The 25842-nt window shown below is 35.5% G+C and overlaps 1 protein-coding gene across 4 annotated transcripts in view; it reads left to right on the top strand.

Moving 5' to 3' along the window:
- SPATA17 (spermatogenesis associated 17) overlaps window positions 1-25842 on the top strand; it is an 89715-nt gene that overhangs the window by 27255 nt on the left and 36618 nt on the right. For all 4 annotated transcript variants that reach the window (XM_056357114.1, XM_056357113.1, XM_056357112.1 and 1 more), the window contains one exon: window positions 7929-8052. In XM_056357114.1, the coding sequence (XP_056213089.1) occupies window positions 7929-8052 (124 nt within the window). The remainder of the gene's footprint in view (window positions 1-7928; window positions 8053-25842) is intronic.

Genomic DNA, 25842 nt, shown 5'->3' with positions numbered 1-25842 from the left:
CACCATCTAGCATTGTGCTTGGCTACTCAAGAAGGGATCTAGTACTCAAATCAGAAAGTTAAATGCTCAGGTGTAGGCAATAGAATCTAAATGTTGGATGTATTCCTTAGGCATGAAGAATTGGATACCTAAATCTATAATTTAATGTAGCCTGGTTTATACGGTAGAACCCAAATTTCAGAGAATAAACTTTAATTCTGAGTGTAATTTCTTGCATGCCATCCTAAAAAAAGCCTGATTTTTTTGGGTTATTGATGCCTTCAAAGTTTTCAAGACAGTAAGAGATAAGATTTCCTAGCACTTCTGAAAATTGGGATCTAGTTGATAATTTTAGTTTGGCAATTAGCCACTTCTGTGAAATCACATACTTACAAGTAGCACTGCAGTATTTAAAAATGCGTCAGATCTCTCCCAAAATAATTGCATTTGCTATATAAAAGATGTACTAATTTGCTGTGTCTTTCATAATGTTTTATGCTTCATTAAAAATGACATCATAGACGCTCAAGTGGTAACACCATTCCATGAATACAGAATTTGAGAAAACCATCAGGTACCGTGAAAATTACTACGAAGTTGTGAGATTTGGCATTAGTGCTCAGCTATACGTAATGGGTCAATACATAAAAACTCTGCCTGCCTTGCCATTGTAAAACCTGATTAATGTGGACGAAGCATACCATTTTATTTGGAAACATATGCAGACTTTTACATGAAAGTAAGTGAAAAATGTGAGTTAGGGAGTAGGTCTCAGTCAAACTGTTTCATAACACCCTGAGAAGGAAAATCAACTTAGCTGATGACCTTTAGAAGTTATAATGTCATGTTTGCTTTCTAAATCACATAATGTTGAATATTGTAAATGTTGCCAAGTACCATATATTAAAGTAAAAGGAATACAGATATGTCTACATTGTCCTGCACTGCAGCAGAGAGATAACAGTTAGCTTAAATGAGTTCATTCTAGTACTGGGAACAGCTTAACTGTAGCAAAACATAGCAGTGTGCTTTCCTCTAGTTATTACTGCGCAGATGGTAGCATATATAGTCTTCTGGGAATTGCAGTGCCAAAAGATAACAGATACTTTACATGACATTCACTAGAAAACTTTCAATGGTATTTGGCCGTGGTAGACATCCTCTTTATATGTTGCTGGAAAAATTAAGAACAGGACTGCTGTCCTAGCAGCTTAGCAGTGACACTGTGCTAGAAATGATCACTGCTGCTAAATTGCTATCAGCATAATTTGTGTTAGGGCTCTGTTATCCGTTCTGGGCCGGATCAGCTTTGTTACCACAAATACTAATTTCACTGTTTAAGCTAATCAGTAAGGCTGATTTTCCATGGAGGTGTAAATAGCAAACAGACATGGAGTAAAAATATTTTTCCTGCTATGGTCAGCTTTACTAGTATAGACCTGAGCATAAATAATCTTGAACCACTGTACTTGCATCCAGTTCCTCAGTCAACAGAAGCTTCGGTGTTGTAGTTACTCTTATGCACATCCGTAAAGGGTGGGTTTTGCAGTTTAATGAAATCAAAATAGTTAAGTAACAAAACATCATTTAAATTGGGCTTTTTATAAAAAATATTTTTAACTTCACAGAATTCTGTGCTGCAAATGCAGTATCAAGTAAATTCATTTTAAGGATTTATACACACAAAGGAAAAATGTTTTGACCAATAAGTTGCATATATCCAGAAAATGGAAAAATTTGAAAATATTATATATTACCAAAAAAGTAGTTTTTAAATAGATGTGAGTAAATACACTGTATGAGTTGTTATTGAAAACTTAATAAAAAGGTTCTGTACAATGGATTAGGGAAAATACTCCCTTTTTATTTATAAACTGGCTCTGCAATCAGTATTTTGAAAAGCTGTTGCACTTTCTTGAGTAACTGTGCAGCAGTGGAAATTGGAAGGATAAGAAAGATGTATCAGTCTGTTCCTTCCTATCGTCTGGTACATGCTGTGTCCTGATCTCCTGATCTGCACAAGGTATTCATTCACTGTATGCCCTTCACTGCTATGTTCATCACATTTCCTGCGTAGTATATTGATCACATTGTGGACCTTGACATTTGAACTCGTATGTCACTTAATTCCATTGGCAGTGTGCACTACGTGACTAAGGAAGGATGGGCACAGTATGTTCTGCTATGCACAAATTATAATGGGATGTTAAAGTGTTATTAATTTCTTTCTGTAAAATTAATAAGAATAGAAACTGTAGGGTTTTTTTGCATGCTTACATACTAGCTTTATTTATTTTTGGTTTTTTCATCCTAAGGAGTCAAATTAGTTTCCTATTCACTGCACTGCAATGACAGAGCAGTAGCATTCTTCCAGATTTTGAAGGGAGTGTTGTGATTAAGTTTTTGAATGGGTTGATGTAAACATTCACATTTAAAACTAGTAAGAATTTTGGGCACACATTTGTGATGGGTCTCCTAGGCAGTAAGATTACCTTGTACAACTAATAATTGACTGCCTCTTAGACCATGTTTCACTGCAACTTGAGATCAAACAGTTTGGCCAAGGGATTCTGTCAGGATACACACAGAAGTATACATCACGGTAGAGAGGAGTAAGGGGGTTACAGAGCTGCTGTAGTCTGTTCAGTAAATTTGAACAGGTTCATTCAAAAAGTCAGGAAAAAGTTGAGGATGATCAAGCTATCTGATGTTACGTAGCTAAGTATGTAGTATGTATGTTCTGTTAAAACTGTGCCTTTAAAGTACAGAGCTCTCCAAACTATTTTTACATCCTAGGCTAGTCTGTACATATATTTCATTTTTTCCCAAATATAATAGATTAAGTCAAATGATATTACCATGGCAGGTCATATTGCATTCTCGCCTACACCAATGTAATGTGAAATCAAGTGGCATGCAGTGGTGTATCAGAAGTATTGTCCAACTAATTTCATTTTCAATTCCATATTCTGTATTTGAGGAGGTAGGATGATATATAGTTGGGAAGGTAAAATCGATTTAGGTTATCTTCTTTTATGCTAAGGTTGCCTACTGCCTGTGTAGCAGAAATTTTATGATTTGGGGTCTGAATTGTTTAAAATCACAATAACTTTATACACTTTCTGGGTACTCTAGGCAACTATACCAATTATTGATTTTCTCAGATGCCCTTTACTTTAGTTCATATTATAATTTTATGGTTATCTGGTCAAAGGACCATAGAATGCCAGTGAAAATGCAAACAGAATGCAATAGTTTGATAAAGTTCAATAAATGTAGGTCAGTATGAATTTGTAAGACGATGAAGTTCTATGCAGAATTATTAAAATCTGTATATTACTGAAATAATCACTTGAAGACCTTTCCAAAAGTGCCAGGAACAATATTATATGTGTATTTTTAACCTTTATACAGACAGCAGGAGCACTGTCAACTGAATTTGCATCTCATATCTTGAACCGACACCACTGCATACTGCATATGCTTACTGCATAATGAAGTATCAGAATAACAATAAGTTACCTTGTCATATGAAAATGTTTTATTTTCAAATTGTATAAAGCAATAATTTTATCATTTACAAATCAATAGCTACTTCACCTATTTGCTACACAAGATAATTTTTAATTCTGGGCTTTGAGCACACATATTGGTAACCCTATGCCTATTTTCAATTACATGAAACATTCTCTATGACAAGTAAAACACACTTTGTGTTACCCAGTATATTCATTGTTTTAACAAAATAAAAATGCATCCTAAGCCTGTGCTAATAGATTTTGACATTCTTCTGATTTGTTGAACAATTTTAGATCATGATAAGACATTATGTTTGTCAAAACTTACACATATTTAATCTACAAAGAAATTCCATAAAAATCTGTGTGGGAGAACTCTGGATTAAGCCTATATGGGAATCCAGGTTTGCAGGAAGATGCAGCAGATGCTGTTAATATACTGAGATAAACTTTAATGTAATGAAAAGATTATGTGCTAAAAAAATTACCCACTTTTTCAGTTTTAACCGTTTAATAAGCAGTACTATTCCAACTATGAGCCATGCTACAGACAAATCATTTATAAAAATAGAACAAGATTATTAATTAACCTAAAACATGTTATGCATTTACAGAACTCTTTTTTTTTCCCAAAAAATTGATGAAGCTTTAAAAATACAGGCCAAACAATTTGTGCGTATTCAATTGTCCCACTTCACAATGAACCATGAAAAGTTCATCCAGAAGCAAATTTGGTCCAAAGTCCACACAGTATCTTGCATCACATTTAGTATTCATAATATCACACAGTTCCATGAAAATATTGCTTATTATTGCTCAATCAACCTAAGATATGTGTAGACAAAGAGAAGGCTGGCAGTCAGTGTAAGGGTTTAATCTGAAGATACTGAATTTCAAAAATTTTTCAATTTACTTTAATGGAATTTGGATTTATTTTCTCTGGGAAGACATACATGTAGAAGGTCATGAGCATGAAACTTCTCAATGAACACATTTACATGTAAGGTGTCTGGAAGTCTAACTGTGTTTGGAAGTCTAAAGTTATGTCTTCAGTATCACTTGTACACATTATTGTGTATGGTAACAGTGAAGCCACCTGCACGGTGTGTAACATGTTAGTATTAATCTGCTAATGTGTGAAAAATTATACACGTATCCAACTACTTTTCGATTCTCTGCTTTTGTTGCTCCTCTGAAATTCTTGAAAGTATGGTAAAAGGGATGAAAGTTTCAGGTTCAAATAGCTTTAAAATAAATCTATGTTTATGCTAAAGCATCTATGCTTCCCAGTCAAGCAATGTTTGGACTACTACATACTCCTGATTTTGTACTGCTTCTCAGGAGACAATCAGCTTGGGAGCTACTATCCCTGAGACAGAATTATCTGCATGTTCTGTACAACTGTGCAGAGCGGTATAACGCAGGATGGAAATATTTTAGCACAACTGTCAAAATGTGTAGGCTGCCAAAGTATGTTAAAAATTATTTGTAACTGCTTAAAAAAATCCCTCAAGCTTTTAAAAAGATTATGGTACAGCATTGGTAAGGATGTGTGATAAGCAGGAAGGATCATGATGATTTGGATGATAGTACTGTTTGAAAAGATCATGAATTACATTCAGCTTCAACAAGCATTTTAGACTTCATTTAATTTCAGGAAATAATGATTATTAATCATTCATTCAAAGTAATCTGGTAAATTCAGACAAATGACAATGGGAAACATTTTGCATCCCACTATCATTACATCTGTAATACAAATTTATATTTTTATCATTATTTGAGGGTTTTCATCACCAGTTGTGTTCTAAATAATAGAGCTCCCGTATCTGTTGTTGGGAAGAAGTACATGAGTATATAAGAACATGAATAAGCGGCAGTAATATGTTGATAGACATTTCATCAGTTCTAGATAGTGGTACTAAAGCTGAATAGAGGGCTCTGTAATCAAAAAGGAACAAGAAATAGTATTAAGTATGTAAAACACTGATCATACACTCTGATTTTGAAGGTAAAGTGGCATAAAATAAAAGAACAAAGTCGATACTATATGCATTGTCTCTTTATCCATTTGTTTATGATTGATTGATATAGAACAAAGAGTTTCCAAGTAAAAATGTTGATGTACCTACATGCGGTGACTCTGAAATCTGTACCTTAAGGACAAAGAAAGGTCGCCAATCTCTACAACTCCTAGTTCTTTGTCAAAAATGGACACAGTTAATGAGGTTTGTTTGGTACAGCACAAATTCCCAGACACAGATAGAGATCCTTTCAATGGAAACAAATTTGTTTGGCTTTACCAGGTTACTTAGCGATTAATAATAGCCTTGAGATGCAGGTCAGAAAGGTCATCGTCCCCGCTTGCCAACACAATCTAAAATGTGCAGCTAGTCCGGCTCTGCAGGCTTTGAGGCCCCAAAATGCTATGCATAAAGTAAAACAGGCTATTTTCCAACTTCTTTTTTCATATTAATAAGCAATTTTCAAGAGAAGGGTGGCAAAATGGGGGCCATGCCACTCTAAGTAATTCATTTATTTTGCAATTTAATCTTATGTTGGAAAAAATTACACTGCTGCAAAAGCATAGCATGGTGATTTTTAAACGTCAATGTGCTTCATAAGTAACCTTGTATGAAATATTGTATTACAGCCTTTAACAGTAAACTGCAACAAAAAATATTTCCAGAGATTGAAACAGACCTATACATCTTTTCTGATCTTTAATTTATTTCCTTTTCATTCTATTTTTGTTACATTTTAAATAAACCATATTTAATTACTTAATATTGTACTTATTTTAGTTGATAAAAACTTGAAAGATACCATCAAACAAATAAAAATTCTTCATTGCAATTGTATTTAAGAATGTGATTTCATAGTGTTTGTACTTATAAAGCAATTACTGCTCTTTCACGTATTTTGATGAGCTAATTTAATATTATGATAATTAAAATATGAAGAAAAAGTCTGAGTCACAGTCTCAAAAACACTTTCAGGAGCAGTATGACTTTCCCATGGGATTATTCATATCAGCAAACTTATCCATGTGCATATTTTGACAGGATTTGACCCTTGTCCTGGAGTGTCTTATTTGTTACTCATTGAAACAACTGAGACTCTTAATGTGAACCTCTCTAAATGATCTGTTTTGCTGGAGTTTTTGAGTTATCCATATATGTGAATAGTATCTTTTTCTTTGCTTTTTGTTTTAACATATACATGCATGCTTAAAAAAATGAAAACTAGAATTTACTCATTTAATGACCTTTTAAACAATCTAAATGCCTGATTGAATATGCTCAGTGTCTTTGGCACACAGGTTATTTTGAACTAGCCACTTCTTAGTAACAAAAATAACAGTTGTTAATCACACTAACCTTTTTTAACTGGGTCAAAAAAATTCCATACATGTGCACTATGCACAATAGCATGGAATTTTGTTTCATATAGAACATTAATTCACTCCACGGTTTGTGTAATTTATGGCAAGCCTGGCTTTATGAAAAAAAGCCATTGAGGGGGAAATCTACACCCATTTTCTGTTAAAGTTTTCTTCTAAACATTCAGTTAAGATCATTAGTTTTCTCCATTCTTTGAGAGCTAGCGTTGGGTACAGTTCCTTATTTCTTTTACAATGAAAGAATTTTGCATAACCTATTGAATACACGGACCCACCCATTTAGATGACACTGTGTGTTTGCAAACCTTGGTCATGAGTAGCTCATAAGGCAATTACATTTTGGTTTTTTTGTGGTGACTGGACCGTTGCTGTCAGACCAGGGTAGGAAGTAACCTGTGCAAGAAGCCTAGTGCTATGGAAACTCCTTTCAAGGACATTGCAAGCGTAAAAGGTTTACATCCAGTTCTTCTCTCTGCCTATATTCTCAGCCTTACAAAAGGCTCAAGGATCTAGAAGTGAATACCAACTCTTACCCTGTGTCTGCTGTCCTCTCTCATTCCATAAGGTCTCCCCTGTTTGCAGATCAGAAGGAGGTGTTGCTAGGCCTTGGCTGAAATATGTGAACCACTTTTATTTTACAACCATTTGAAACAAAATCACTAAATTATAACTTCTGCTTAGAGACATTCAAACTAAAATAATGCTTGAAGGCAAAAAAAAGCACATTGAAGAATACTATTTTATCAGGCTATAGAAATATGTAGGTTGACATATTCTTCAGTACAGTAAGCAATATGAACTAATATACTATTCATAGTTTTTATCACTTTAATCCTATTTCTTCAGTTATATCCATGTAGAATGCTGCTGCTGAGGAATTTAACTGTAATTTTGCATTCCGGTGGTGTCACTGTACTGCTAATACATAACAGCAGAACACCATGAAGCTATACAAGGGTTAAAGTAAAATAAACCATTAGCACATCTTTTATTGTTGTAATGCTATTAGCAGATTTATTTCATTGCAGGAGTGAACTCCAAAAGTACACAGAAATGAAGGAAAATGAAGAGAAAAGGAAAGACCTAGAAAAGAAGGAAAAGGAAAAGCAATACCAAGCCCGAAAGATGCATTACCTCCTTAGCACTGAGCAGGTTGGTGTACCTGTCCCTGACAGCTCATGCAAACCACTTGGGCCCCCAGCCTGACAGAGATAAACTAGCAGGCTGAATGGGACATGACTTGTTGAAAAGATATCACAAAGACACTACTTCGAGTTCAATTTAGTGCTTTTCTATAGGCAAGAGCAGGTACCATGACTATTCTGTGACAGTAGCTTCATAGAGGCAGCATCAGCACTGCTGGCAGAAAGAGTCCAAGTCAGCAGTTTGATCTGCCACTGTGATAACACAACATGAAGGGCATAACCTCGCTTTAAAAACTCATTTTGACTGGCTTATTGTTGTGTTGTTGCACTTGTCAAGAACTAACAAGTTATTAAGCTGAGAAGGGATTTCATTTTTTTTCCTTTTTTTAATTGAGCTAATGCTTGGATTGGTGCTGTGTTCTGCTTGTTTTTAGGATAGATTGTAAATCCAGGTTTTCAGCTAAAGCTTTTCCTAGAACTGCCTGAATCAGCTTATTTAGTGTGATTGTTTTCACATAGAAATGCCTCATAAATTTTAAATATTTACTGATTCATTTGTTTTATATTGATAAAAGTGGTAGATTTTTTCAAGCTTTCTTATGTAAGCTGCTTTACAGACAGGTGAATATGGCAGTACATCTCTCTTAAACAAAATTGATATGATTGGTAAAGCTTGTGGGTTTCTTTTTTTTAGTCCCTTTTTGTGAACTTTTGTAAAAAAAATAAATGTTTGGTGACTGCTTGTTCTTCATATGAATAAGGAATTAACATGCAATCAGGGTACGCTAGTGCAAAGGAAGTGCTTGGTTTTCATAGGTTCTTAATGATAATCTGTCTGTAAAAACTGCTAATTCTAAAGAACGCAGGAAAAACACCATGACACTTAGTGGCAAAATGTTTAGTCTTTCCCTCTGTCTGGGAATAACCTGTGACCTATCAAATAAATAGAAATATAGTTTAATTAACTGGATATCAGTTAATGAAAACGCAATCTGTAAATCGAATTTAAGTAATTTTATTTGCAAAAAAAAGCATTGTAAAATATTAGCAAAAAATATATTTTTTTTTTCTGAGTGGCTTTTAGACAGGGGAGCTAGTTAATAACTGAAATTAGCTGACAATAATTGATTTGTCCGGATGTAGATCTAGAATATTAAGAATAATTGTGCAGTATTTTTATATTGTTTTATACTGTAGAAAATTGGGAATTCTTGTTTTGAACAGAGCAATTTATGTAAAGAAATGCATACACATAAATATGTGTAGTTGGAGTACAAAAATTGTCTGGTTAGATGCATTGAGCGACCTGTGGTCTAAAAAGATTTTAGTCAACTTAGTTCAGTTCTGATGAGACTAGTTTAGCAAGCCTTAACATGTTTTTAAGGAATGGCAAGTAGCGCCTTATTTCAGCCATCCGCCTGGAGGACTTCTGGTAGAGGGCAGCAGTAACTATTATGTTCTGATGAATTCAGGTTTCTAATTTTACAAAATTAGAATTTAGCTAGCAGCATTTTGCAGAACAAAAATATGTTTGTTTTTGCTTGCTGAGACATTTTGTGAATAGTGGGACTCAGAGCCCACAGAATTTTTCCTTTATCACAGGTCTGTGCTCCAAGAACCATCTTCTTTTTTGCAGGTAACATTTTGAAACATGAATGAGTGTAAATCAATGCAACACCTACAGACAAACTGAAAACCAGCAAAGACATACATGAACTACTTATAGCAGTCAAAGTCTGTATTTCACAATTGCACATAATTATAGAATTTGGTATCTTGCAAAGTCTGTATTCCACAATTGCACATAATTATAGAATTTGTTATCTTGCTAAGGTACTGGGCAAATTGTTTCAGTGCAGAATTTACTGGTTTGGTGCTCTGACATTTTACTCTCTATACACCTGGTCTTCTGATCTGACTACAGCTGCGTCTTGCTGTCTTCAAAGGACAGTTAATTGCATTACTGAGCAAGGTCCATTCATGTCTCAGTAGAAACAGGCAGCAAAAGTCAACACTTTTGGGTGAGTTAAGGAAAAACCATAATTTGTAAGCAGCAGGCATAGCAAATGAAAAGAGAGGGTTGGTGAGCTGGACTTACTGTAGAGTCATGTATTGACTAAAGCCAAATAAGTTATAGAGATGATCTGCTAAAGTTTGCAACAATCTCCTTGCCTTCCTGCCAAGCATAATGAGGTGCAATGATGGAGCTGAGCCACCTCATGCATCAAGGCTGCAGGTGTTCAGGCAGGTTATACGGACAGCATTGCAAAATCTGTATTTGCAACAATTGTTTCAAATATATCCTATAGTTTTGAATCTTTTTGTTTTACTACAGGCAAAAAGGGCGAGAAAAGGGTATTTGCTTTCTGACAGAAGGGAATTAAGAAGTTGTAGCTCCTCAGTCTTAGTAAAGAAAGGCATGGCAAGTTCCATTCTCTACTCCCTATGAGCTGAAGCTCAGAAACCCATCTCAGAAGCATGTTACAGATTGAACAGGGAGATGGTCCAACACTGTAGCATTGTACAACATAGCAGATGCAGTGATCCTTTCTGGCCTTAAATCTATGAATCCTTTATTGATTGCAGAATTTGCTCTTCTTATTCCACAGATTTTATATATATGTACATATATATATATATATATATATATAAAAGGTTGGACCCATTCCTAATTGCTAGCATTGTTTTACATTTCAAAAAGTAAAACTTAAGAATGCTAGCTAGTGTCATGAATGTACAGGGCTGTCTTGTATGTATATAATAGCATGGCCTGTGATGAAGTCAGTGTGTTTTTTCTTTTTCTGGAATTAACTTGCTATTCAAATATTTATTTCTTCCATAAACTGTTACCTTTATAAAGAAAAAAAGAAAAAAAAAAAGAGGAAGAAATGAATATCAAACTGAGAATTAGTATGCATTATTTCTTGTTAGTGGTACCAGGTATATACACATGGTCTTATATAGACAGATGTGAGCTTGCTTTGATTACTTTCCAAGCCAATCTGGAGCTATAACATGGGGTTGAACCCAAACTAATTAGCCCTGTTGAGAGCCACGGTATATTAGCTCAAGAATTAATGCAGTTACACAGCTCCTGGTCAGCTCAAAATATGGGCAGAGTAAGTGTGTGCATGCTTTAAACTCAAGAACAAGGAGTTTGATCTGCCTAAAAAATATTATATAGGCATACCTACATGTAAGTTGTTTTGCCTGCATTTCCCCACTTTTTGGGGAGAGGGAGGTATGTTATTGAGTATCATTGCTATGAAACTGACATTCGGGGAAATCATTGGGTGATAAAAAATGTTTGGTATTATACTGTACAGTTTTCTTATATACTTTGCACACAGTTGACTGAGTGTATTTTGCCAGAGAAACTTACCCAAATATGACCATTTCCCATTGCTACTTGTAGAAATACATAGCACTTACACAAAAATTTTAATCCACATAAAACTAAGCAGTTCATTTGAATAAAAGGATGTTAGTATTTAAGAAAGTTAAACATGTTAGAATGTGTAATCAATAACTACTAACAGTAGTAATGTTATTTTGCTCTTAATAATACATATTAGTAATGTAATTATTGACTTTTTTTTGGTGAAAGTACAGTGTTATGCATCCTGCGAACTTCAAAACAGTTTTTTGCTTTACTAAAACCCATCTACATATTTTTTTCTGTAGACCAGTAATATCCATGTGACACAAATTTAACTGTATTTGTAGGCATGAGTGGCCCTGAAAAAAGAAAGTAAATTTTTATTTTATTTAAATTAAGTTCGTTGCCAAATAATGTCTGGAGAAATAAAGCATGAGCTCTTAAACTTCATGCTTATGAAATACTGAGATTTTAATCAACTTGCTATATATGCCAGCAGTATCAGTAACTGGTCAAGTAACATCTTATAAACATGAGCTTCTTTTCTTTGAAGGAAATTTCTCCTTCAAAATTATAAAAAAACCATAACAGTGAAGTCCATGCCCTTCTTATCATGTGCTAAGTTATCTTGTCTGCTCCACTTACTGGTTGCTTGTTGCAAGAGATTCCACTGTAAAATACTGCAAGAAATAAATCTGTGAGGTGACAACTGTCAGGCTTCCAAACTAAATTCCATTTTAAAACCAAGATTCTCTATATTTCAGATTTTAAAATTTATATATATAAAACAATGTTTTCCTTGTCTGTTTTTATCCTTGAGTCATAACTTCTGACTTCATGATTAACATGATAAAAATGGCAGTACATATTTAACAAACCTTTGCGTTTGTTAAGAATATTTCTTGTCATTTCATATTGGTAACACAATAGAAATGAGTACAGATTTTTTTTTTCATTTTTTAATCCATTTTATCATGAACTGCTTTGTAATTTCTTATTGAGACATGAAACTTGTTAATTAAGTTTTTATTTTTAGTCCGTAATCACAGTATGCTATTTCCACTATAGTGGTAATGATTCCTTTTTTTTCAGTTGTCAATAATACATGAACTACTTATTAAACGTGTTTTTTTGTTATAAACAGGTTTACCTATGTAGATTGCACTTCTATACCCCTTTCCGTATTAACAAAATTCACTATAATTGAACAGGTTCTTACTTCTGATCCATCATATTGGCAAGGCTGACATTTGTAGTAAGGGCCACCCTCGGCAGAGCGCTGGCAAACAGCATTTAAAGTAAATGAAAGACAGAATCACTGAATACACGGATGGCACTTTGTGGGGGTGGGTATGAAGAGCCCACATGTGTTGGAACATGTGGTTGCACGATTCCAGTCGCTGGCATTTCCAGCCTGCCAAGAAATTTTGAGGTTGGTCTTTGTCTTACAATGATGATTAGAATTAGGTATAACAGACTAAATCCAAAGATCCGGTACCAGCCCAGAATGCAGGCCTGTATCGTGTTAGGTATCTGCTGACAGAGCAAGCAGCAACGCTGGGGGGAGTGTGAGTGAGAGCAAGTGTGTCAGCTCTGCCAGCCCTAGTGTTGCTGCCCAGGTGAAGGACCTGCAAGTCCACAGTGTGGTGGGGAGCAGAAGGCAGTGGTAACCGAAAGGAACCAGAGCAGAAGTGGTAGAAGGAGCAGAGTGGTGTGTGCCTTGTAAAGTCGTTGAGATCAGGAAAAGATTCCCACAGAAACAGTCTTCAGAGTGCCAGAGCTGAAAAGCCTTTTCTATTACAGTTTCTCCTGTCACTGAGGAAAGGGTTGGAGAATCAGCAGAGCAACTGATATTTACCCTTTATGTTTATTTCCCATATAGCAAACAGTACTGGGTGAGGTTAAAGAGAACGTGAATTCTCTTTCCTCCAGCTTTCTTCTGTTTCTAAACAAATAAACCACTTTACCTTTTGTCAAGAGAAAATGAATGTACGACTAGTCCAGAAAGCCAAAGTTCTTTGTGATATCATGTCTAAGAAAGCTTGAGAGCTTTGTCACGCAATTACAAAATCTACTTTGACATTATTGAGAATGTGATGTTATACATGCATCACTTAAGCTTATCATTGCTCTGGCTGGTGGACTGAGTCCCAGCCTCATTTCCGAACCTGAACTCCTGCTCTGTGATAAATCATGCTGACATTAGATGAGGTAATACTGGTCCTCTGTTCTGGGGGATCTCCTGTTCTATCTGAAGGCTTTAACTATTGAGAACTTGAGAAGAATTAATCATGCAGTTGTGTGTGTATGCCTACTCTTGGGTTTTATACACCATCCTGTCTTTGACAATGGCCAACCGCATGTGCCCAGGGAAGACAAATAAAATGGGGCAATGGAACAGTATAATGACATGCCAAGAATACTCTGCAGTTTCCAGCAATCGGTAGTTGAAGGATTTTTAGTTTTTTGGTGTACAGCTTTCCATTTTTGGATTATTAAGTTGTTCACTTTTTGCCTCTGTATTGCTCCAATTCCTGCCTCTCTTAATACTCAGAGAAGGAATAACCTAAACAGAGAGAGAGTATGGTAAGAGATCTAGGTCTATCCACAACAGCAGCTCTCAAATTCTGCTTCCTTGGAAGACCAAGTTCACTCATTCTTCTTGCAGTATTGTTTTGCAGCATACTCATTTCACAGCATATACTGTCTCTGCTATTCCATCACAGGAGAATATGCAACTGTGAAGTGCCTTGCCCTTTCTCACAGTTTGGAGAGGTTCTGCAGATTGCGTCTTCCACTCCAAGTGACACTAAAGTCCATCACTTTTCAACCCTCTTTAGCAGGGTGACAATTTCTCGTGATACCCTTTGGCAGTTTGTGAACAATACTGTTCATAAGCTCTTAGGCGGTTTAGAGTTGCAAGAGAAGAACAAAGCCCATGTGTAATAATAGGCCCTTTCTGTTGTAGAAGTTACAAAATCTATGACATTTCTTTTAGTAATTGCCCATAACAAGACACGAGTTAGCTTTTTGAGTTGCAGTAGTTCCTTCAGTTTTCAGTGCCCGCTTGAGTGTGTCACCGTCTCGCTGTTGAGTCAAGGCTGATGTGTTTAGATATGTGGCCCATGTATAGTCCCATTGAACTAATGCGTTGGAAAGGATTACTTGTAGGATTATGATAGCTGGTGCTGTAAAATAAGGGAGCATTTTTAACTGAAATGGTCTTGACTGAGATAACCCTTTCTAGGGAGACAGAAACATGAAAATATAACTCTTTAACAGTTTAGCACTATAGAAAACAACCCCCCCCACTTTAAGAATAATGTTCTGTGAGGAGGAAGGAGATGTTAGCATCAAGTAGCAGTGAAAAGTTCCAATTTCAGCAATGAGAACCAAGTTTTTAAATTCTTGCTCTCTCTGTGTAACACCCATACTCTATAAGCAATTCCACTTTAAGATAATGGGAGTTGCTTTGCAAACTTCTGTTAACTCTGGATTAAGGCTTTTGAGTATAAAGATAGCAAAAATGTGCCCCAATGCTACTTTTCAGCTTTTGTTTTTCAGACCAGTTTTGTTTTTATCCTCTGTAGTTATTATAGAACTCAAATTTATATCAATTGCATCAGTCATTATTTTGTGTTTGTCAGTTCATAGAGTAAAATACTTTAAATTCAAACTCTGTTCAATGCTAAGGTATTTTTATTGCATTTTTCTTGTCAAAAGAGATGTTAATTCATAAACATTACACTGACTGCGTGTTCCCCCTTTATACACTATTGGAAATCAGGAGTTAACTCTATTGAAGTTACTGCACTCACATCAGGCGTAAATGTTCTAAGTGAGTAGAAAAGACAAGCCACAGAATCCTTCCTGGAGCAGGGTAATGAATATTCAGAAGGCACAACCGATTAATATGCTTCTAACCTAATGTGCTGTCCTGTAAGAACTTGAAAAACAATTGGTCTGAAATGACACTGTTTGACACCCACACTGTCTCTGGGCACCTGACAGTTTTATTCTTATAAAGGTGAGGGCTCAGTGGATAAAGCTCTGGCCTTTGATCTTCAGATCCACAGTTTAAGAGACAAGGCTGCAAGTTTGGTCATTTGAGCTTAGTCCCGAGTGAACAGTGCACATCACAAAATGGTTATACATAATTTGTTACTATTGGCAGTGTCTGTTCAGGAAAGGCCAAGGACTGAGCTAGCATGAAGAATGAATTAGCTCTTACCTTTTACATTTTATTTCCTCCCTCTTTACTGTTGTAATTTTATTATCCTGTCTCTAAAACATTCAGGGAAGAAATTATCATTCATTATAAGTACTAATACTTCCTGAAGATGAACTAAAATGGTTAATTTTTTTTTTAATGTAGGTACCCCAATCACTGATCATCCCCACCTATCCATGGGTGTTTAATATCCACTCATCGCATCTCTGCCAAGAAGTCAGATATTTCTGAGTAGTTTCCCAAGCTTGTACCATAAAAAAAATCCCATTTAAATTTAAGAGGAAAGAGTGAGCTCTCCTAGCTCTCAGGCAGGCTAGCAGCCTACATTTAAATAGCATTAGTATATTAAGCATTTCATGCTGCAGTGTTCTGTTTTTATAAAAATATTTTCCAAAGGATGCTCAATTTGCATGAAATCCTTCTTACAGTACTTGTGACAGGTATGTTTGAGCAGCCAGCCCTCCACGTTGGAAGCCAGATGTATCAGTCTATTCACAGGTACTCACTGTAGGAAAATCATTCAGCTGTTGTGCCTCATGGGGCACTATACACACAACCTCAGCTCACTTGCAAGGAATCTCAGTTAATGTTGCTTAATGTTTCTGTCAAAAAGAAGGACAAAGTAAGGTAAACTGAAAGCAGCCAGTAACTGAGCTGTTTGTGATTCTGGAAGACGTTGTACCTGAACAAAGAAAAATGCTTATGTCTAGAAGATTAGTTCCACTAGGTCTGAATTCCAAAACTGAGCTTGAAGTGATTTGCACATACAATCAAAAATCTTCAGTTCTCTTAGAATTTGAGTCCAGCTCTTGCCCTTTGGGATTACTTATCCTGGGAATACTCAGTATCATGGTGATGTAAAAAGAAGGCAAGTACTGGAAGCCAACATCCTCCAGAACCTGCCTGGTGCACACTCTGCCAAAACCATCTAGAGACCATGTTTACAACTTTAGTAGATTTTCCAGTTTTCCTCATATCCTTTTCAATCACCCTTTCTTTTTCTCTGGGAAGGGGTGATTGTCTCCCTGGAGAGGGCAAGTACAATCGAAGCCAAAACTAAGATGGCAATGATCTTCATGCCCAGAAAAGGGTAGCTCCGTATGATTAGGGAGCGATGGGAAGAGGATGGGAAGGTGCTATCTGCTGATACCATAACCTGTCTCCTGTAGGAAACAGATGGCTATGTACAATTTCAGATTTATTTCTTCCCATACACTCTTCTCCTAAGTCTCATTCTAGCACTAGTTGTAAGTGAAAGTGCTTCCAACAGAAATCAGTAATTTCTCCCTTTGCCACACTTCCCAGAAAACAAGATCTTGACATCCTATTTTTTAAAGATAGTGAGTGAAAGAACTTAAAAATAGAAAAAATGTAATAATTTTAGGCGTGTTCTGTGGCAGTATTGCAAACTATTTTTCCTGAGGACTGCTTATTGTAAAATCATGTCAGTGTGTTTGCTAAGTGGATAACTGTGCGAAAGAAATGAGAAGGAATTTTACACTGAAAGATCATCTGTCATTAGAAAGAGCTTAAGACACAAAAGGCTGTAAAGTTTGAGTGCTGTTTTGTGATTGATCCTATGCAAGCTCAGTTTTTAAAGGCATATACATGTAGACACGGCAATATTCCTCCGAGCTTCTTCTAAATAGCTTGTTTCTAGCTGTGTCATTCATACTAAGCATATGTTATTATAGCGTAGTGGCATCTCTGCACCTACCATGCATTACAGCATTTAGCATCTCCGCATCTAGCATTAGTCATTTAAAAATCCAATAGCTAGAAGGTCCTTAAACTGTCTTTTTCAGCATCTGAATTACATAATCACTATCTGTGTGGATTTTTTTCTAGACAACAAACTTCTTGCTCAACTCCTGTGGGTAGGATTAATGGCAGAGTTTAAAGGACAAGCTGTGTGATCTATCAAAAGTGTACATGCTGAGATCTTAGAAAAACATGACCACATTTTGTGTATTACTGTCAATTGGGGTGGCAAAAGGTTGGATTGCTGCAGGGTCAGAAAACTGATAAGAGTGGGTTATATATTGAATGCTGGCTTTGTGCGTGATGTGGTATGCATGTTTAAAAAAAGATCTACGTTACAGGGAAATTGCAATGTAGTGCAAATATCAGCTAAATAGCTCACACACAGAGCCACATTCACACACACTTGCATAGAGTGGAACTCCAGTGACATTCCTGAAATTGTTACTGGGATAAATTTAGTTGATGAGTAGTAGTCCATCTGGTGTTTATACAAGTTAGATGTGATGTATGGTCTTGCTGAGGTAATTTTTGAAACTATTATATCAGAAGAAGTACATGCTAAATAAGAGATAAGTGCGTAAGAAGGGGGAGGTTAGGAATGGCATGAGAAGTCGTGAAGATAAAATACTGTACATTTCTCAACAGCAACCCTTCCTGTTGATTAAGAAGTGGCACTGATGGTATCCTTGCTTTAATGAGACTTCAAGATGAGTGATGTACACACCAATTCTTTTGTTTTTCAGCTCTTAGGCAAGCGAATAGTATAATGGTAAAGTTCTTTCATTAACTTGCACAGTTTATTCAATATTCAGTGCTTTTGTTTAGTATCTAATATATACTGTTAATTTGGGAATTGTGTCTGTCCTGCAACGGACATGATGAAAACTGTGTATCTTCCCCCATCTATTGTGCTCTTTGCTTCCAGTTTTTCTATTGCAACAATCTTTTAATAAAAACTTTATCTTTTAATTTTTTCTTATTAAATCACTCTTTTCTACTCATTTCTGACTACCTTTACTAATCTGATGAACATGGTTCTGTTCTCTCTTCTTTATTCTTTCCTGTATACGATGCTGACTGTTCATTAAACCTTAACCTCATTGTTGGTCTCATTGAAGACTGCTTTGTTAAACATACTGCCACTTTTCAAGTTCTTAGTCATTGTTTCAACCTATAGGTTTACTACAGTAAATTCTTTAATAAATCTATCAGACCTTATGTCTGTAGGGGAAGATTCACATGTAAGCACAATGCAGCAGACATAAGAAACAATGAAAAGCCATGAATTGTTGCATTGTTTAGTTGCACATATGTATTTTTGGAAAAGTTAATGAATTCTCTTTTTAGCAATTTCCTTAAGAAAGGAAATTTCCTTATATTTTTTATCTCTATCTGTTAAGAAGGGCTTCTGTCTTCTGATACATTGTAGGTAACTTCTGGTGTTACAAATTCAAAGATGCTACATGGTATAATTACAAGGATTTTTCTCAATCCAGTGAGAAAAGGAAGGAATTTTGAGCTGATTTTTTTTTTTACAAAGCTAATCTTTTCCATTATGACAATGACAGTAGATGAAATTTTAATTTTAAAGATGTAAATAGTATCACACATTTAAATAAGTGTTTTAAGTCTCTGAAAACTTCTCACAAGCATAAATAATTTTAGCCTGAAAATAACTCTGTGAATTAAGGAAATACTGTGTGTGTGTTCACACGCAGTTATGGAGACATGGAAGAATAAAATCACCTTCAGAGGATATTCTTCAGACTAAGCTCTTTAATTCCCATTCATAGAGTGGTTGTAGAAACAGGTTGGTTTGCAGAGATTCCTGGAATTTATACAGGATCCCATACTGACCCCAGCACTTCTTAAAGAAAAAAGGATAACATTTCCCATTCCTATTTTTAAAACAAAGTCATCAAGCAAGTTAAAATGTATTTTTCTGCTTCTTTTGGAATCAGAAGTCAAATGAGAAGTCAGTAAGAGAACTTTGAATGCTCTTTGTTTTGTGCCTTCATCATAAGAGTTCTGTTTCCTGTGCCATCGCTCCCTCATTCAAGTTATTATCCCTGATCTAGTCAAGTCATCGAGAGCCTGTGTCAGAATTATGTTTGACAGAGTAAGACTTGGTCAGGGAGACAATCAACGAAAGGTGGATGTGTTTTTGAGCTGCCTCTGCATTTGCTGGGCTGCCTGTGTTTTGGATGTTGTGCCACAATGATCCATGCATTGAACTAAGAGTTTGTTTCTCTTTTGTCTTGTTGCCTAAATACCCAGGCAGTTGGTACCTGTTTGGAAACTCAATTACAGTTTTGTTTCCTGCAATTGAACTTAGTGCCTGTGCAGGTTTAAAGGTTGATTTTATGGTCGGTGGCCAAGATACTGGACGTGAATGTTTCCTTAACACCTCATTGTATAGTCCATAAAGTTGCAGCCTGGTATACTTATAAAAGTGCATTTAAAACATGATTGCACTATTATTTTGATATCAAGCAAACATTTCACAGATGAAAAGGACTGACCCAAGCTTTACAATCTGAAGACAGAATAACAATAATTAATGCTTTTATTACTCTGTTTAAACAGAATATATATTAAGCAGAAGACAGGTAATTAATCCCACTTGAAAGAATATATGCTACTCATCACTCATTTATGTATTCTTCAGTCTCTGCATAAAAGCAGTATCTCAAACAATGCTAAAATACCTTAGCTACAGTAACAGGCTAGGTCCTTCAGTTCTTATTTAGATGAAATTCCGGAGACTATACCTTTACAAGGATTACAGGATCAGGCCTAAGGAGTAGCATTAGCTCAGTGAGAACTGAACCTCCACTTATAAAGTTGGGTGACATTTTTCCCATTGTCAGCCATGGTAAGGAAATTTTATCTCAAATTGAAATGCTAAACCATCTTATGGTATTTTTTCCATATCTGAATGAAGTTTGCACTATATTTCTTAAGCTTTAATATAAAAAAATTTCATATTAGTTTAAAACCCATAGATTATTCCTAGTAGAATACATTCTAAGGTGGCTTAAATATTTTGATGTTTCAAGTTTGAGACATAGTTTTATTATACTTGTTGCTAGAACAGTATTTACAGAATTTTTATAAATGGCTCTTTCCCCAATACATTTCATATTAAAGATATTATCCTTTTATTTTCACATCGTATTCTACTTATCGAGAAATTTTACATTCCTTTTCTTTTACGGACATGGTTACGGCATCATATAAACATATTTTTTCCTTGTGAATCATTAATGTTTTAAGGTATTTCTTTTATAAGGTATTTCTTTTACCTCCTAGAGAAACTATATCTGGGGATTAACAAGATTGTTCACTGGAATTCATGTGGAAGCATAACTGCAGTAGCTGAGGAATGATCATGTTTCCTTTTAGTTCGCAGCAAGAGTAATTGAATGTTGAATATCTTACTAAACGCTGGACTGTGACAGTGTGTTAACACTCCGACTATCTCCTAACAGCAGGGCAATTATTTGCTGAGTGGGATTTTTATAAATCCCCTGGCAGTAGTATGTCCTGATAATTATGATGAAGTGCACTGGTCAGTGTTGATTCAGCAATCCCATCTCTAGCAAATATTTCATTCACAGCTCTCCTTCATGCTTTTACTTTTATGGCTTTTAAAGATCTCTTACCTCTCCTCTCAGCTTGCTTAGTTTTTTACAAATTACAATGGAGTAAAAAAAAGGATTTTCAAGCTAAGTCTCTACTTTGTTGAAGTCTTTTCCTTCTCATTTAACTCCTCATTAAAAGACCAGAGTGAAAATGTAGGACTTTATTTAGGTTCTTACTGTGACAATCACTGGCAAAAGCTTCCTCCCTCAAAACTATTTTTCTCAAGATTAAATGACTGTTAAATGAAACGTATTCATGATATATGTTGATTATTTCAGTCTTTTGGAGCTGATATGGAAAAGTAATTAAAATAGAACATACCTTTATTATTGTTTAGTTAAATTACAGTAAAAGATATTTTAAAGATTTGAGGATATACTTTCTATCAACTTCATGCTTACATTTGATCTTCAGCTCAACTTCTTCAATTTTTAATTTTGCATGTGTGTAATTATTTGCAGTGCAGTAGCTACACTGTATCTATTAGGGCATATTTTGTTTGTAATTTTACATGTAGACTTTAAAAGCTCAGTCAAGAAATAAGAATAAGAAATTAATTCATAAATAACAATTGCAGCATCTAAAATGGTTCACATTTTATTACAGCACTTGGGATCACTGATCTTTTCTGTGGAAGTATCCAGCATAATCAACACAGCCTTGTCTTTCCCTTTGTACCTGCACCTTTTTCTTCCCTTTCTTCCTTCTTTCCTTCTTTCTATTTCTTTTGCTGCTGCCTTCCTTCATAGATTAGCTTTCAAGGCAAGCTCCTTAATAATTTCTTTGTTGTATTCTGGGAAAAAACAGTTAAGTCTTTCTCTCCATATGGAAACAGGAAAAAACAAAAATAGATACTCTACAGCATAGAGTAGATTTAGGATTAGAGGTGGAAGCAATACACAAATACATAAACCCCCGAAATCTTTTCTTTGCTAATGTTCATTAAATTAATATTTGTTTTCTTATGATTTTTTTCTTTCTTTATATGTGACCATTAATTATAAAGATAAGAAAATGATTGGTAGGAAACTAAATGATAGAGTGTTAGAAATGCAAAATGATTCAAAATATTAATGTAATGCTAAGGATGACTGGGTAACAAATGGTACATTTGCCAGTACGCTTGACCTGACACAATTAATATTCCAGGTCATGCTTGGGTTTCCATGATGGAGGGTCTGAGGCAGAGAATTCTAGGGGAAAAATATATCTATTGTATAACTCATTTCTCTCTCTCTCTCTCTTTTTTTTTTTTTTTTATTTTCCCTGACGAGTCAGAACCACAGTCTTAAAAAAAAAAATAAATAATCTGTGCTTTCACACCTCATTTGCCGTATTCACCACTGGGCCACCATTCACCAGAAGGGCCTGATGGAGGGAGGTCAGTAAGAAGCTATTAGCAGAGTCCCCTCCTGAGATTTCTTTGGTCTTATTGAGGTGGAAGTTAGCATGACAGTACTGCAAATAACTCAGTTGTAGGTTTTTTAACAGTTAGCACAGATTTCCCCACAGGGTTTGTCACTTTAGGAAATTGTTCCTGGAAATGAAGTCCCAGAAAGCTGGCTTTGACAGCATCCCTTCTTAGTTGTGAAGAATATGGGTACAGAAAAAAGTCATTCTCCCTGCAGACGAGAGGTGCTTTTTGTAATATATGATAATATTTTGGAGGGAACATATTTTCTTATAGGCTAAAAGTGGAGGAAATATTGAAATCAAGAGTATGAGGTAATATCTCAAGACAGATACTTTTCTACCATTGAAAATGCAGTATTATCTACAATGGTCTGTAGTTGAGAGAATATTGTCATGAAGTAGGGAAAGGATGAAGTAATGCTTTTAACACATTGTACTGGTCTCAAGAAGATATGCAAATTTATGAAGCACCAAAGGCTCTGATCCTCCAGATTCTTAGATTTCTGCAGACTGCCAGCTCCCTGCAGAGGACAGAGTGAATAGGGCATTCATTCTGCGCACAGCACATGTGCAAGATATTACAAAAATAAGCCTCTGATTCACAGAGATATTTAAAAATGAATGGAACCGATTTTGCTAGAGATTGATCTGAACTGGAAAGTAGAATCAAACTCATCTTCTTGTCTTTCCTACCAAACTTTGCCAGTTTTAAATCTAGGCCTAAAAACTTACCACATACCTTAGGGAATTTAGTATTAATTATTAGTATTAATTTGATCTGTCTAGATACTAACTCTGCTGATTGTTCTGCTGTCTGTCTGGTTGAATACTTGAACATATGTAATTAAAATGTAAAGTAATTAACAAAGATTGCTTGAAAAATTGTTATTTAAAAATGCACTTCATAATAAATTTTGACCCTGATCTTACAAAAAGTTTCAATTGTAGAAAAAACATCAACTTTTAAAATGTCCAGCTGGCCTCACTAAAATTCCAAATCCAGTTTCATAGTTAGTACACTATCTATATGTGTATCTATATCTGATAGTATGTGGAAAAAAACCAACTAAAGGTGGCTCTTTGTTAAGACACCTTTTCAGCAATAATAATTTAAAAGACACCAAATCAGTTCCCTCATCTATTATGGCTAATTTGGGTTTCATTAAAAGTGCTAAAAGCCAATCCTATTTGTGCACCTTGAGATATTCAGTAACATTTCAGTGTTTGAACCCTTTTTCTACAGCCAAACATTTAAAGAAAGAAAGATCAAGCAGAATATATGTAGTATCTCAATATAGATTGCAAAATGCAGACAGCCATTGTATTTGTGGAGCCATTTATACTTGCTCCAAGTATGACTAACAGAAGCAATGCCATTTCTTAGAGGCCAGACAGCACATCAGTTTAAAGTTATTCCTGCCTGTATTTCTTTAGACAAAAAAATGTTTAAATTATTTAAGACCATGTGGTTTTCCACTTTGGGGAAACAAAAAACAAAACCTGTGCTATTGGCATTGAAATAATCTTTTTTTTTTTTTTTGTTAAAATTTTCTACCCAATTTGCTCTTTGTCCTTTTCTTAAAATTTATTATATTTTTTAAAGAGAAGGCTTAACAAGGGGGATAAATTTTGGGCAAATGCAGGATGTGCTACAGATCAACAAATCCATACCCATCAACTTCAGAGTTGTTATGCCATAGTGGTTTATTGCGGATCATCCTGATCCTCAGTGATGCACATGGAGATGTTTTTCTTCTGGAAAACGTTTACATTTTCAGTGATTTTGCAGGTGTCTCTGAAATATGTGTTTCACAGACATCCCATGAGAGAGCAGTATCCCTCCAGCCAGCTGGGGACCCTGCTGACTCATGGCATGGCTAGAACGCAGTGTGCACGTTAGGTGGGATACAGCAGCTGAATGTGGGTGGCATAGCAATGGGTGGAAGGATGAAGTAGCAATACAGTGAGTAGTTCAGTGACATGTCAAAAAAGGTAGTCACAGGCAATCACTTTTCTATTTTACTGTCATCAGTGGAGTGAAGGCAAAAATTAATTGATCAGTATGTAGGCAGATCCAATGGCCATGGTAGGACTAATGAGTGAAGAGCCATAATGACCATGGCATAGAGATGGTTTGTATGATCTAATTTGATTTAATTTGTGTGGAAGACCTTGACTGTGGCATTTTATATTTGAGAATAACTTGTGTAACAAGTGTATAAGTGTAACTGCCGTCAGTAATTGTGGAACAGTGCAATAGTGCCCGAGACAACACATGCAACTTGTGTTTCTGTAGCACTTCCAAGTCACTGACTTGTAAGCAAAAATGTACTGGACTGAGAAGACAATTGCAATAGGACAGTGTATGAAATGCTACAAAAATAGTAACAGCATTAGGAGAATTCGTAACTTTATGAGATGTTTAGGTGAGTAAGAGCCAGACTTGTAGAACCAAACTGTTACGATGCAGCTGGATTTTGCAGATTGTGCAGATGTACCTGCAGTTTCCCCTTCAGTCCAGTGATTCTCCTTGCCTGCTATTTGAAGCATGGATCCCTGCCCTTTTACTTTGGCATCCCAAAGAGCCGAAGGAACTACCAGTGGTTGTCTGGCATACATATGTTTCTACTGCTCATCCATTCGTGTCCTCTTTCCCATTACACATTTAGACTGATAGTGTAGTGAAATAGTTTATAGGGTTGGCGCTAAGAGGGGAACATGTAACAGTGGCCCAAAATAAATCGTTATTAGGGCCAGATCACTTACAGAGTTGAAGAATACAGCCCATAACATGTTGACTAGCCCAACAATATTTTGAATAATCTACCATCTCTGAATATTTTTGTCCATTAAACAATAAGTATTATATGACCCTTATTTAACTGTTTTGACACAAGAAATTGGAACTTCCCAGTAGAATATGTTAATGAAAAATGCATTAGAGCTAATTGGGGAGTGTTCAGTCCTCTCAGCCCCAAGAGATTAATACTTTATGAGGAGGCTGATGCTCTACTTTGTTTTCTCATGATCCTCAGCAGTGTTCTAAAGGAGAAATGCAAGATTTTAAAAACTTACTCTTTTCCTTACCTTTCCCCACATCACAAAGCTAATTTCTTTTCCTACTATTTTTATTCAATACTTCTTAGCACTTAAAGTTACCGTAAAAGGAAAGGACAGTATATTGTAACCGAGCATATTACTTTAAAAGTCTTAAGAATACTCTGAGTATACTGTGGTAAAAAATATAATTATCCTTAAAGCAATTCAGTATCTTTAAATTAATTTTTTCCAGGTGTATTTTAAGCATGTATCATCTGTTTTATAGGAGATTTAGTGGCTCTGTGCAATATGGTACAGGAATTCTC

This window comes from Falco biarmicus, chromosome 12 (genome assembly GCF_023638135.1).
Source record: "Falco biarmicus isolate bFalBia1 chromosome 12, bFalBia1.pri, whole genome shotgun sequence".
NCBI classification, from domain to species: domain Eukaryota; kingdom Metazoa; phylum Chordata; class Aves; order Falconiformes; family Falconidae; genus Falco; species Falco biarmicus.
This window is presented reverse-complemented; position numbering and strand designations above follow the sequence as displayed.